Source organism: Colobus angolensis, unplaced genomic scaffold, assembly GCF_000951035.1.
Source record: "Colobus angolensis palliatus isolate OR3802 unplaced genomic scaffold, Cang.pa_1.0 Scaffold2, whole genome shotgun sequence".
Taxonomy (NCBI): domain Eukaryota; kingdom Metazoa; phylum Chordata; class Mammalia; order Primates; family Cercopithecidae; genus Colobus; species Colobus angolensis.
In genome coordinates, this window is record NW_012115154.1 from 2,439,509 (window position 1) to 2,454,823 (window position 15,315).

At 42.1% G+C, this 15,315-nt stretch overlaps 1 protein-coding gene and 1 pseudogene across 1 annotated transcript in view; both read left to right on the top strand.

Annotated features, from left to right (window-relative positions):
- Positions 1-7,731: 7,731 nt before the first annotated feature.
- LOC105511138 lies at positions 7,732-8,348 on the top strand (annotated as a pseudogene).
- A 5,365-nt stretch (positions 8,349-13,713) lies between these two features.
- Positions 13,714-15,315, top strand: part of LOC105511383 (aldo-keto reductase family 1 member B10-like) — a 135,424-nt gene continuing 133,822 nt past the window's right edge. Inside the window, exon 1 of the mRNA XM_011941549.1 lies at positions 13,714-13,779. Coding sequence (XP_011796939.1) covers positions 13,714-13,779 — 66 coding nt within the window. The remainder of the gene's footprint in view (positions 13,780-15,315) is intronic.

Here is a 15,315-nt window from a genome sequence, read left to right on the forward strand (position 1 = left end):
CTCTTCATGATACTCTACCTCACCCCAACTGCTCTTTCTGCTCCATCACCCTCCAATCTTTCCCCTAATTATGCAAGTTTGGGAACTCCATCTGCCTGGTAATGACTCAAGCACTAGGCCTCTCTAAACTCCATGCTGGTGATTTTCCATTTAGTGTTTTCTTTAAAAGTGCTCCCTCCTGGAAAAATTTATACAGAACAGACTAGCCTAGATATTTTTCCATGTAACTTCTATAAAAATTGTTGCTACTGGGCAAATTCATTTGTCCCCAAGTAACAGAATTTGAACTTGAGCCTAAAACTGGGAACTTGCTTTGTGTAAAACAGCCAAGTTCCTTCTTCTATGAGAGTCCTCTTGACTTGGAGGTTGCTCTGCCAATTGAAACTCCTGGATCCAAATCCAAAGAGCTAATCTCTTGTGAAAATGATACACCTTGAGTGGCCAGGTTGGTACACACAGAAGGGTCATCTGTTAGGGACATGGACTCAACATCAGAGGCTTTGTTGCTGTTTTGATAATAATTGAGTATACAGCTTGATTGCATGAAGGTATAACTGTGTCTAAAGTTGGAATTATACCTATAGTCTCAGCTTCTCAGGAGGCTGAGGTGGGATGATTGCTTGAACCCAGGAGTTAAAGACCAGCCTGGACAACATAGCAAGACCCTGTCTCTAAAATAAATAAATAAACCCAGAATATTTTGGCTGGGCCATGCAAATGTGAAAAGTTGTATCAGTGGAATTTCTATAGCAACAATAGCACTCTAGTTGAGACATGCTATTGTAATGGCCCCCTAACATCCCCCATTGCCTCTGTAATCTTTGTAAAATGTACACATCTCAAGATTTTTGATCTGCCATCTTTTGATAAGTATACATATCAAAATTTAGTTTGAAAAAGGGAAAAAAAATCTTCAATGGAATCCTCCTGAGAAACACTCTAGTAATTGGAATCTTAACATGCTCTGAACCAGTAATCTCCCATCATGGGAATTATTTCCCAAGGAAATCATTTAAAAGGAAAACACACACACACACACACACACAGGTATAGGGCTGGGCTGGGACCAAGGTAAGGCAAATGAGGTACACAGGTGCAAATTTTCATGCCAGAAGGCAGGAGCTTCTTTACATTTATGTCCTTGGCTCTTGCCTCCCCTTAGTCCTAGGCCTGCACACAGGTATACACATATGTGTATGTATTTTTAAAATGCTGTATACATAAAGTAAAACTATAAATATCCAACAATAGCAAGAGATAAGGTGTAGCCATCAAAAGTAAAGATGATAAAGACACAGAGAAAAATATATATGAGGTAATGTTAAGGTGAAAGTAGAAAACAAAGTAATGTAACTATGACATGATGCTAAGAAGGAAAATACAACCTATAACATTTGGGAAAAATTAGGAAGAAGCCAGAAGCAAATGGGGAATACTCTTTGTCAGATTATTTCCTTAATAATCTGAACACGTTTTGAATTAAAAGACAACTTCTTATGAACTGTCCAATTCACACAGGATAAAACTTAAACTCCTGAGCCTGGCATTCAAGGCCCTGCAAGATCTGGTACAAGTTTGAATATACCAAAAACCACCCAATTGTATATTTAAAAAGGTAAATCATATGGCATATAAATTATGCCTCAATAAAACTGCTATAAACAAATGAAGGTTACATGCTACATGTCCAACACAAGCTGGTGGAGCTGAGGGTGGCAGTAGGCTCTGTTCACATAAGGACTCATGTTCACTCAAGGACTCAAGCTATGGAGGTTCTACCACACTGTTTCCCTGCTGTCCCAACCTAAGGCTTCAGGGTTTGGCTTAGGAAGGCAAAATAGAACCTGAGTCTCAAATGAGCAATCAATTGCTCAGGCCTGGAAGTGGCACACATCACTTCTACCTATAATCCTTTGACCAGATCTGGTGGTAGAGCCCAGTCAGGCCTATCTTCAATGGGATGGGGAAGTGTCATCCTCCTGTGTGCCAGAAAACAGAAGTGAATGGGTATGGTGAGCACCAGAAGTCTCTTCCACAATGACAAACCACTACTGAGTCTTTATTATGGTTCAGACACTGGATTATGGTTCAGCACTTGGCATATGTTATATGAAGGTGCTGCTGCTGCTGCTTATATATCTATTGAGCTTTGTATATGGTCAGCACCGTTCTATGAGCTTTATGTACATTAAATCATTTAATTTTCATAACCACCCCTTTCATGGATACCATATCAATCCATCTTACATGTGAAGAAACTGAGATGCAGAGAAGTGAGAACAATTGCTAAGATCTCACATTAAGTAAATGTTAGGGTCAATATTTAAACCTAGGAATTTGACTATAGCACTCAAACTCTCAACCACTACCAGTAGCTTTCAAATTTTTAAACTGTGACTCACACTAAGAATTTTGGAATGAGTGATGTCAGGAAGAAGGTTGATTAGAAATGCCTAGTTCTTATCCCTGCCACAAGACAGGACCAAGGGAATGAATAAACCGCTAATATTTAACTGGAATTATGAAAAGAGAGCATTAAGGTGCAGTGGGGCAGTAGAGGGGAACTTGTAGTGATTGGAAGCCCAAGAGAGTACCATGGAGGCACATGGCGTCTGTAGCCCCGTCTTGCCTGCCACAATTGCATCAGCCCAGAGACAGGAGGGAAGTCCCCTTGTAGAGAAAAGTTAAAAGAACCTCACCAGTCTCCATTGCCACTGTAAATGACCCCAGTCCTCATTATGAAATAATCCCACAGTTCTTGCAAGCCCTGTGCCCAGTTTGAAGAGCTTCTGGGAATCCACATAGCTGTATCACTCCGGATTAGAACAGGGTGTGTACACACCCTTCCCGTAGTGAGCCAAGCCGCTGCAGCATGGCACCATTTTGAGATCAGAGCCATCTCTGGACTGTGCCTTGTTCTGGGGGCCATAACCATTGCACTTCTCCAGCACTGGGGCTCCATCTTCATTCCACCAAGCCCACATGTGGGCCAACTGCACAAAGACTGGGCCCAGGATTGGCTGTGACTCTAGTCCTGCACCACAGTGAAACCAACCCCTGTCATCTGCAAAACAGCTGAAGGAACAGTCTGGCAGTTTCACCCAGGGTGAACCTTCCTTTAAGCCAGCCAAATGGCTATGTGTCCTCCCTCAAGCAGGAGAGGTCCTAGCCCATCAAACAACTGACATGCCTACCCCCAGGCCAGCAGAGTGGCCATATGCAGATGTACAGGGCCTGAAAAACAGGCCTATAGCACCTACTGCCTCCATGAACACACCCTTGGATTGCCTCACATTCACAACCAGGGCTTGGAGAAACGAGAAGCTGACTGAGTAGCTGTGGGCAGCCCACACAGGTGGCCGAATCCCACACCTCCAGCTGCATGGAGTCTGGGCCCAGGATTGCCTGTGACTCTGGTCCTGCACAGCAGTGAAACCAACCTACACTGTCTGCTTTTACAGTTGGAGGAAGAGTCTGGAAGTCTTGTCCAAGGAGAGCCTACCCTTAAGCCAGCTAAACTGCTGCATACCCTCTCCGAAGTGAGAGAGGTCCTTGATCCACCTAACAGCTGACATGCCACTGGGCCCATAGAGCAGCTGTGTGTTCATGCCCAGGGCCTAAGACACAGTAGCAGCATGGGAACACACCCCTACCATGAACATGCTGCTGACCTGCCCAAAGGACCTGCATGTGCAATCAACACTTGAGAAACAGCTCTGTTGGCCACCCCCAGCAGACATGCACCCAGGCCAGCCAAGAAGGTGTGTGGCTGCATCCCATACCTGAGAAATGGCCCTGTGGATTGCCCTGGCAAACACCCTTCCAGGCAGCTAAACAGCCATGCACTCATATCTTGGGCCTGGGAGATAGCCCCATAGGCAATCCTTAGAAGGCAAGCAGGCGGGCCATCAAAGCAGCCACACACCTGCCCCCTCAGGCTTGAGAAACAGCCCCATGGCATGAAATCACAGTGAGCCAGACCTGAAGTTGGCCAACCCAATGTGGCCATACATACACTCAGACATGAGAAAGGCCTGGCAAGCCCGCCATGGCAAAGCTGCACTGCCACTGCCACAAAATCTCTCAACCTAGGACACTGAGATACTCACAAACATTGCAAGGAAAGATCACAGTTGAAGAAACTATGCAGATGCTACACTACTGCATCCACCTAGAAACAAAGCCAACACACTGCTCTGAACCTACTCCCCAAGACCGATCTATGAGAATAAGTCTTTCCCTATAAAACCTACTCCATGAAATTGGAAGGGGTGACTGTTCCACCAGATGTGTAGAAATCAGTGTAGGGACACATTAAGCAAGAAGAAGCAAGGAAACATAATGCTTCCAAAGGAACACAGTAATTCTCTAGTAGCAGACTGCAATAATAAGGAAATACACAAAATGCCAGGAAAAGAATTCAAAATAATAATCTTAAAGAAACTCAATGAAATAAAAGAGAATAAAGACAGAAAACTCAATGAAATTAGGAAAACAATTCATGATTTGAATAAGAAATTCAACAATGAGAAGAACCAAACAGAAATCCTAGAGCTAAAAGAGAGCATTATTATTATAATAATAATATAATAATATTATTATTGAATTCAATGAATAAAATAAAAATACAACTGAGAGCTTCAATGATAGATGAGACCAAGCAGAAGAAAGAATTTCTGAACTTAAAGATAGGTCATTTGAAATAAAACAAGCAAACGAACAAAAAAGATAAAAAGAATAAAGGAGGCATACAGGAGTTATGAAGCACCATTAAGCAAACAAATATTTGCATTATGGCATTACAGAAAGAGAGTATAAAGGAAATGATATAAAAAACTTATTTAATGAAATAAGTCCAGGTGCAGTGGCTTATGCCTGTAATCCCAGCACTTTGGGAGGCCGAGGCAGGCAGATTTCTTGAGGTCAGGAGTTTGAGACAAGCCTGGCCAACATAGTGAAACCCTGTCTCTGTTAAAAATACAAAAATTAACCTGGCATGATGGTGGGCACCTGTAATTCCAGCTACTTGGGAGGCTGAGGCAGGAGAATCACTTGAACCTGGGAAGTAGAAGTTGCAATGAGCTGAGGTCATGCTGCTGCACTCGCCTGGTCAACAGAGTAAAACTCCATCTAAAAATAAAAGCATATTTAATAAAATAATACCTGAAAACTTCCCAAGTGTTGGGAGAGAGACTGATATCCTGATTCAGAAAGCTCAAAGAATCACAAATAGGTTGATACGCCTCTCTGAGGCATATTATAGTCAAATTGTCAAAAGGCAAAGGCAAATAAATAATTCTAAAAACAGCAAGAGAAAAACATCAAATGACATATAAGAGAATCCCCATTAGACTAACTGTGGATTTCTTAGCAGAAATTATACAGGTCAGGAGAAAAAGGGGTGATAATATTCAAAGTACTGAAAGAAAAAAAGACTGCTCAAAAATATTATACCCAGCAAATATATATTTTGGAAATGAAGAAGAAAAAAAATACTTCACAGGCAAGCAAAAATTAAGGCAATTCATCACCACTAGACCAGGTTTACAAAAATGCTCAAGGGAGTCATACATCTAGAGGTGAAAAGACCCTAATCACCATAATGAAAACACGTAAAACTATAAAACTCATTGGTAGGGCCGATACACAAAGGAAAAAGGGAAATCGAATCTTATCTCTACATAAAAGCACCCAACCACAAAAATAAATAATAAGGGAGGAAATAAAGAACAAAGGATATACAAGACAACCAGAAAATGATTAATAATGACAGGAGCAAGTCCTCAACTATCAATAATAGCCTTGAATGCAAATGGATTAAATTTCTCATTTAAGAGATATAGACTAGCTGAGTTAATTAAAAGAAAGAGGACACAACTATATGTTTCCTACAAGAAACTCATTTAACCAGCAAAGCTGCACATAGAAAGTCATTGAAAAAGATACTCTACTCAAAAGGAAACAAAAAAAATGAGCAGGAGTAGATACATCAGACAAAACAGAATTCAAATAAGAAGCTAAAAAGAAAGGTAGATATTATGTAATAATAGAGGAATCAATTTAGCAAAAGAAAATAACAATTGCAAATGTATATGCACCTAACACTGGAACACCTAGATATATAAAGCAAACATTATTAGATTGAAAGGAAGAGATATACTCCAATAGAGTGATAGCTGAGGACTTCCAAATCCCACTCTTGGTATTGGATAGATTCATCTAGACAGAAAAACAAGCAAGCAACATCAAATTTAAATTGCACTATAGACTCAGGAGACCTAACAAATATTTACAGAATATTTTACACAATAGTTGCAGAATACACATTACTTTGATCAGGACATGGAACATTCTCCAGTATTGACCATATGTTAGGACACAAAATAAGATTCTAAAAAAATTTTTAAAGGCCAGGTGCAGTGCTTCAGGCCTGTAATCCCATCACTTTGGGAGGCCAATGCAGGACGATTGCTTGAGCCCAGGAGTTCAAGACCAGCCTAGGCAAAATAGTAAGATCCTGTCTCTACCAAAAAGAAAAAAAAAAAAATAGCTGGGACTGATGGCACATTCGTATGGTCCCAGTTACTCCGGAGGCTGAGGTAGGAGGATCACTTGAGCCCAGGAGTTCAAGGCTGCAGTGAACTATGATTGCATCATTGTACTCCAGCCAACCTGGGTGACAGAATGAAACCCTGTTACTATAAAACAAACACATAAATAAATAAATAAATTTGAAATTATATCAACTTTCTCCTCTGACCACAATGGAATAAAACTAGAACTCAATAACAAGCCTGGGGCCAGGTACCCGGGCAAGATTGGCAAGTAGACTTCACTCACATGCTGCCCAAAAAATGGTTCTTCTATCTTCTAGTCTTTGTCTGTACTTTCTCTGAGTGGGTAGAAACATTCCCAACAACTTCAGAAGGTGCAAATATCATCACACACAAACTCTCATCATGCATATAATTCCCCGTTTCAGACTCCCAATATCCATCCAGTCCAATAACAGGCCCACCTTCATCAGTCAAATTACCCAAGGCATCTCTACATCCTTAGGCGTAAAATGGGTTCTCCACACACCCTGCAGGCCTCAATCTTCAGGCAAAGTTGAAAAAGTGAACTCTGTCCTTAAAGCCCAACTCACCAAGCCGGCTCTAGAAACCCAACAGTTATGAACAAAAAACCTCTCTTTCACCCTCATGAGACTCCATGCAACACCAAAGGCACCCTCTTTTTATAGTTCCTTTGAAATCATAGATGGCCAAACTTTTGTCTTAGAGCTCCACCCTTCCCAGACTCTGAGCCACTCGGGAATTACCTTCTCTCCTTAATCCAGACCCTGGATTTTCATTCGTGAAGCAGCAAATGAGACCATGCCTCTCCCTGTCGACACCTCCTTGTCCTCTCAACATAACTGTCTTGCAGGCACAGACATGTTTATCTGCCAACCTGATGCTCGCAAAAAGCTACAACTGAAGTGGACAGGCCCCTACACTGTGGTACTCAGCACACCAACTGCAATGAGAGTCCAAGGACTCCCCCACTGGATCCATCGCACCAGGGTCAAGCTCACCCCCAAGGCTACTTCTTCCTCTAAAACATTAACAGCTAAGTGGTCCTCCAGGCCAGTTTCTCCTACCAAGCTTAAATTAACCCCCAAATTTTTCTTAAAACCAAAAACTCCCTAGAAAGCCTAAACATGAGAAGACTAATCACCTTCTTCCAGAGATGGTCTGTATCTACCCAACCACTTGCTGTGCCTCACTTCCAACCAAAGGTCTTAATACAAGAATATTCCTCACCACAATCCTGTCAGTAGCCACCCTGCTGTCCACAGCAGCCCCTCCAAGCTGCCATGAGTGTTATCAGTCTTTCCACTATGGAGGAAAAATGCAACAGTCCTTTACTTACCATAATCATATAGAAAAATCCTGTTATGGAACCTTAGTCGAGGAATGTGTTGAATCAGGGAAAAGTTATTATAAAGCAAAAAATCTAGGAGTAGAGTATCTGGCAGTTATAATGGGGCTATATGTCCAAAAGGTAAGCAGTGGCTTTGCTTCACCAAAATTGGACAATGGGGAGTAAACACTCAAGTGCCAGAGGACATAGAGAGAGAACAGATTACAGCCAAAGCAAAGGCCAAAGCCAACAACTCCCCTCCAAAATAACCCGTGGTATTTCCACTCCTTTATACAAAACTACAAGCAGGTGTATCCCTTCCCAAGCCAGGAAAAAAACTGTTTGTAGATCTAGGAGAACGCATTGTGCTTACCATGAATGCGTGCAATTGCTGGGTATGTGGGGGAGCTCGTATGAGTGAACAGTGGCCGTGGTATGGGATAGACATTCTCCCCTACTTACTAGCATCCCAAGACTCCAGCCTCACTTTCACTCCTCGGGAACGCCCGCAGTCCTGGACACTTACCAACCCAGTAAGAGGGATGGCGTGCATACCGCAAGTGGACTAATAAAACCCATCGCACCATAGATGAAAGTCTCTGTCACCAAACCCTAACAGTCAATACCTCCGCAGCAGAGTGGTGGCCAAGGTTACCCCATGGAGCCTGGTCTCCTAACTTAAGCTACCTCAATCGTGTCTCGTCAAAAAGGGCCTGGAACTGTACAAACACCACTAATCCTTATGCCACATACCCCGCCTAAGTACACTATGGGACAATCCTATGAACACCAGCCTACAATGGATTGCCCCTGATGGATTCCTTTGGATATGTGGAACCCAGCTTACTTGTGGCCACCTTATCACCGGCAAGGTACTTTCTTCCTAGGAACAATTAAACCTGGATTCTTTTTGCTTCCAAAGCAGGCAGGCAACACCCTTGGAATCCCTGTGTATGATAACCTAAACAAAGAAAAATGATCCTTAAAGGTAGGTGGAAGCCAAAGATGGCAAGAGGATGAGGGGCCTCCACAACGGATCATCGAATATTACGGTCCTGCCACTTGGGCTGAGGATGGTTATCGCACTCCCATATATATGCTAAATAGAGTAATTAGACTGCAGGCTGTTCTAGAGATAAACACTAACCAAACCACCTCAGCCCTGGAAATGCTCACGCAACAACAAAACCAAATGTGTGCGGCAATTTATCAAAACAGGCTGGCACTAGACTAATTATTAGCAGAAGAAGGTGGGATCTGTGGTAAGTTTAATATCTCCAATTGCTGTCTTAATATAGACGATAACAGAAAAGCAGTTCTAGAAATCACTTCAAACATCAGAAAAGTAACCCGTGTACCAGTCCAAACCTGGAAGGGATGGGAACCAACAAACCTAGGAAGGTGGTTCTCTAATTTAGGAGGATTTAAAATGCTGGTAGGGGCAGTAATCTTCATCACTGGTTTCCTCCTGTTTCTCCCCTGTATTATCCCATTGATAATAAAAGCCATTAAAAGTCTTATTGAAACTACAGTCAACCGCCAGACAATCCTGCTACAACGACACAACAAATACCAACCCATCTCTCAAAAATACCTCAAAATTAAGTTTTTCTTTTTTCCGAGGTGCCCACACCACCCTCTATGTCATGCCTGAAGTAGTTATTTAAAAAGTCATCCCTTTTCCCTTTTTCTATAACCAAATAGACAGGAATGAAAGACTTTCCCCAGGTCCTGAAAGCTTGGGGGAATGAGTAACTCCTCCCTTCTCAGGTCCAGTGCCAAGGCACAAGGTCACCTGCGCCAGCAGTGTGCGTCAGCAAGATAGCAGGAGCAGGAAGAGAGCTGGCTGGAAGACACGTACCCCTTGAAGACCAAGAGAGAGGCCGTGGGGGTACCACATAGCAGTTACATCAGACTGGGACACTTCCTGTTTACAGAAGACTATAAAACCTCTGCCCCATCCTCATTTGGGGCCGACACCATTTTAGGCCTCAGCCCATCTGTACCAAGGTGCTCATTAAAACAGCGTGTTGCTCCATACTGCCTTGTGCTGTTTGTTGGTGAGCTCTCGGGGTTCCAACCGATATTAGAACCTTGAACTTTCTGGCCACCAGCTCCTGTTTTCCTCTTTGACGGCCAGATCCATGCCTTTCATGAAGCATTCTAATATTGGGAGCAACTTTTGGAAACTGCTAGGGCCATGACTACCTTTGAGATGGTGAAAAATTACTTTCCTAAGCAAACCTCCTGGAAGAAAAGATTTCTGTGCACAGGTGAGGAACAGCAAGTTTGGCACCTTTATAGAAGAGGTGCATTCATTCAATTATTCAGTAAATTCATTCATTCATCCCACAAGCATTCACCATTTAATATCAACAGGAACTGTTTTTGGCCCTAGGATTACAGAGATGAAGAGAATAAGTCTCCAGACTTGGCGCAGTGGCTCACGCCTTGATCCCAGCACTTTGGGAGGCCAAGGTCAGGAGTTTGAGACCAGCCTGGCCAATATGGTGAAATCCCGTCTCTACTAAAAATATAAAAAATTACCTGGGTGTGGTGGTGGGAACCTGTAGTCCCTGCTACTCGGGAGGCTGAGGTAGGAGAATCTCTTGAACCCGGGAGGTGGAAGTTGCAGTGAGCCAAGATTGTGCCACTGCACTCCAGCCTGGGCAACAGAGTGAGATTCCATCTCAAAAAAAAAAAAAAAAAATCTCCAATTATATGAGGCTTTCTTTCTAGAGACTGGCCAAGACATTGGTCACTGCCCATGAGCTGATGACCAAGTGCACCACCTGAAGCTCTGTTCATTGGGAGAACTTCACCTCGGCATTGTCTTTCAAAGTTATTCCCAAGTGGGCCATCATGTAGCTGCCATCCATTTTTGACTTGCACCCACATAACCAATTCACCAACTCAGAAACCAAGCTCAGGCTTTTTCCTCCTCCATTATCTAGTTATAAGGTATCCCCTGCACCACCACTCAGGTAAAGCGATGGAGAGGTGCTGGTGCAACAGTGGATGACATGGCTCTGAGTCACCTGCTCACACGGCTTACTTGTGCCCTCTGGTTTTGCTCATGTTTGATGTTGGATATACACTTCTGCTTTGGATACATTGTTATTGAGCCTAACCAACCTATGGACTTGGGGGGTCTGATAGAACCTAGGACATGATGTGAATTGTGGCTACATTGTCACTTCTGTCCTGTGATCAGGCACTCTGCCTCTAGCTGGGTCTGGTAGCGCACCAAAAGTTGTTTTTCAAAAGACATTAAATTATCTGCTGCTAATGGCATGGACTTGCTCAAGAGTTCTAGGTCTTCATTGTGATTCTCCCAGTTGAGGCTTTCCATAAGTTCTACACACACCTTTCCCACCACTGATACTCTGATACAGATACCATAGGGTCTGCTGGGTTTTATGGCTCGAGCAGCATTGCAACCTTATCTGGCTGCTGAGCTCTTTCTTCCACTGGGCCTCACCAAAGCTGGCTGCCTTGGTGACATCTAGGATATGGGTTGGAGCAGTATTCACAAGTGTGAAATATGCTGCCACCAGGGCTTGAAGAGAACTACCAAGAGCTATACTTCCATCTTCATTTATGACAGATTTAGATAGGGAGATGCAATTTATCCTTTCTTGTACTTGGGGAAAATGTCCCAGAATGTCCCAACCACCAGACTCTTAAAGGTTTCACTGGTGTGACATACATCCTGAGTCTTAATAGGATTTATTTCACCCCTCTGGAGTATGTTTCTTACCAAAGTGTCCAATGTGCTACCCATTTCTTGTTCATATAATCCAGTTAGCATCGTGTTATTAACATGATGTATCAATGTGGGATGTCCAGATAGTCTAGATATCTTTGAACTCTGACAATAGGTAAGAAAGCTAACCTAGCCTTGGGATGAAGCTGTAAATGCGTACTATTGTCTGCTCTATCTGAATGCAGACTGTCTCTGATCCTCTTTATTGACTGGAACCGAAAAAGATCATTTGCCAGCTAAACATAAATGTAAGGAGTAACTACTGTGATCAATTACAGCATCTTAACTGGATAAAGAGGGACAAGAAGAAGTTGATTGTCCAGGAAGATTGTGACAGACAGTAAAATGAGATAAGATTAGTGGATCAGAGATCTTAACGGTGTCCAAGAATTGATAAAGTATGAGTGTTACAGGGAACAAGATGGAAAGGTAAGAGGTATTGGTCAGAATATGATGCTTAAATTTGAAACTCAATGGTAGTAGATCTGTTTGTAATGACAATAAAGAGAGGAAAAGTTCTTAACAATTGAGGGGGTAAATTAACTGAGATAACAAAGTCACTGAGAATTATATGGATATGGAAAGTCCCCAAGAATGATTACAAAAGTGGTAGCTAAAAGCGATAAAATCTCTGATGAATGAGCGTGACCTTAAGGTCATTTAAAATAATAGTAGCGTGTATAGTTTTGATGCTGAGTACTTCAAAGTATCTGGGATATTGACAAAAAATAGACTAAGAACTGCAATATCCAAAGAGAATATCTACCTTACTTTTAGGATCATTGGTACGAGGATGGACAAAGAAAAACAAGCCAATTCTTAAGAGAACAGCAGGTGAAGCAATGTGCATAAAGGAAGGCATGTTATCAGTTATAGCAAGAACAGGAAATGAACACTCAGAGAAGAGATAGAAGATAAGGTATAAGGAATGTTGACAATGAGGATTGTTGGCAGTGGTCTGTTGATAAATAAAGTTTAACAACCAGTTCTTTGGGAGAGGTGGAGTGGAGTCCTGATAAGCAGCCCTTGCCAGTTTCCAGGGGATTAATGCTCCCACAGTGGCCTATTTTAAACTGTCTGACATTCAGTGCCAAGACTGGGGCTAGGACAATCTCAGTAATCATGAGGACTAAGGTTTTAATGCAATATTCTAAAAAACCAAAATCAATGCAAAAAATCCACGACAAGCAAAGTATCAAAACCTGGACTAAAGATGGGCTGCTGTTTGTGTTTTTGGACCCGCATGATTGTGTAATGGCAACAGTTGTTTCCAGTCAGCCCGGGGCTCCTCAATCTTAGTGGCTTTTGAGTTACCCAACAGGGGGTTTTATGAGAGTTGACAGTGGCATGGGAACAGATCGAATTGGGCAAATTTATATTTCTACATACCTCCAATTTCCTTATGCAGGGCTTTATACATAATCATGGTCTTCTGTTTGTTTTTTTATTTTTTTTTTAAGAGATAGGGTCTTGCTATGTTGCTCTGGCTGGCCTAGAACTCCTGGGCTCAAGCCATATACCTGCCTCAATATTCCTAGTAGCTGAGACTACAGGTATGCGCCACTGTGCCTGACTAATCATGGTTTTTTTCTTTTTTCTTTTTTTTTTCTTGAGACAGGTTCTTGCTCTGTTACCCAGGTTGGAGTGCAGTGGCACCATCTCGGCTCACTGCAATGCCTGCCTCCCAGGTTTAAGCAATTCTCATGCCTCAGCCTCCTGAGTAGCTCGAATTACAGACGTGTGCCACCACACCCAGCTAATTTTTGTATTTTCAGTAGAGATGGGGTTTCACCATTGTTGGCCAGGCTGGGCTTGAACTCCTGACCTCAGGTGATTCACCCACCTTGGCCTCCCAAAGTGCTGGGATTACAGGCATGAGCCACCATGCCCAGCCTGTTTTTGTTCTTTATCATAATACTTAGTTTTTTCCACTTGGTTTACCACATGACAGAATATTTTGATAACTATATAGGGGTGCCTGTTTTTCCCTCTTGACTCAGGCTCCAATATGATTTCATATGGCACTGCTGGTTTCTCTGAACATGGAGTCAAGGAGAGATGAGCCCAGTTGCCTCTCGGTAGCCTGTGCAATGGGCTCCAGCTGGCTGGTGAGTGATGATCCTCATGGGAATACAAATAACTCTGCACACAGCTGCAGGCATTGGGCTATAGCGTGGCCTCTCAGGGGAACTTCCATTCTAGTGGCAGAGATAGATAAATGCTAAGCAAAGTAATAAATTTATTAACCAAACAAATACAATGATTTCATAGAAGGATTACAACATGGAAAGGGTTAAAACAGAATGATGGGGTGGAGAATGCCTGGGGACCAGGGAGGGAGTGAGGAGGCCTCGCATTTCATTAAAAAATTTCAAGTACTCTGCGGAAATCTTGAAAGAAGTCTTGTTTACTGTTGTGGGAGTCATCAGTTTCATCAGAATCAGGGCTTTGAATCACCATTGTTTGAGAGGTTTTTTGTCAAGAAATGAGAGCAGACTTTAAGAAACTCACTGACTGTGCAGAGGCCTTCTGGAGGCACAAAATTGAACTTCAAGCACTTTTCTCTTTTGTTGACAGAAAAGGAAAGACCATTGTTAAAACCATTTGCCACGCTTGAACATTTATTGGTGTCACAAATTATTGTAAATATGTTTTCTATAATTTTTGTGAAAGAAATACATTTCCAATGTAATAAAATCCATTATGACTATAATTTGGAGTGTATATTTTCATGTACATTCTCCCAGAGAAGAGTTTTAAGCTGTCTTTCAGATCCTAGAGTGGGTTTCCGACCCAAAAAGGTTAAGATTATTAGAGAGCAGCCTCTATAAAATGTATATGCTAAAAGTACACACTACAAGTCCATAGATTGCAATGTGCCTCTCTGTCTCTCCACATACACAGACACACACAGACACACACACACACTAACCTACACATACATAACTTGTCATATATACATGTGGCAAAATGCTTACGTAAGCTTGCTATTTAAAAGTTGAATTGTAAGACTGTTAGTAAATCTTTAATACAGCTTGTGGGAAATGTTTCATGAAACTCTATACTTAGTTCTGATGATCAGTGCAGAAAAATTCCTAGTAAGTTTTAGAGGAAGTAAAATTATAGTAGAGAAATCTACTCTAATGCCAACCGAGCAAGGGGAACTGAGTTTTCTAAGAGAATATTTCTTGGTAAACCAAGAAATCAGTAAAGGGTTGTTTCAACCCTTCTCTGCCACTTGCTTCCTTTCTACTGCATGGAATGTGAATGTAATGGCTGGAGCTCAAGCAGCCAGTTGGGATTATGAGATAGCATGGTTAAAGCAGCAGAATAGAAAGAGACAACGACCTAAAGAAAGAAACTAATGCAAAAATTAATGTAGATAATTTATTTGGGCAAAGGTTGAGGACAATTGCCTGGGACACACTTCATGTTGCCTTGAGGAATGCTCATTTAGCCTTTGTTACAAGCAGGGTATTAAAGGCAAAGGGGGATGAAGAGTATGCTGATAAAAATGTTGTTTGACTGGAATTCTCATTGGTTTACAGAGATAACATTGGCTGGTGATTGGTTTATGCATTGTCAAACCATAGGGTATGAGCTGTGATGTCCAGCGTATGGTATTTTTTTTTTTTTTTTTTTTT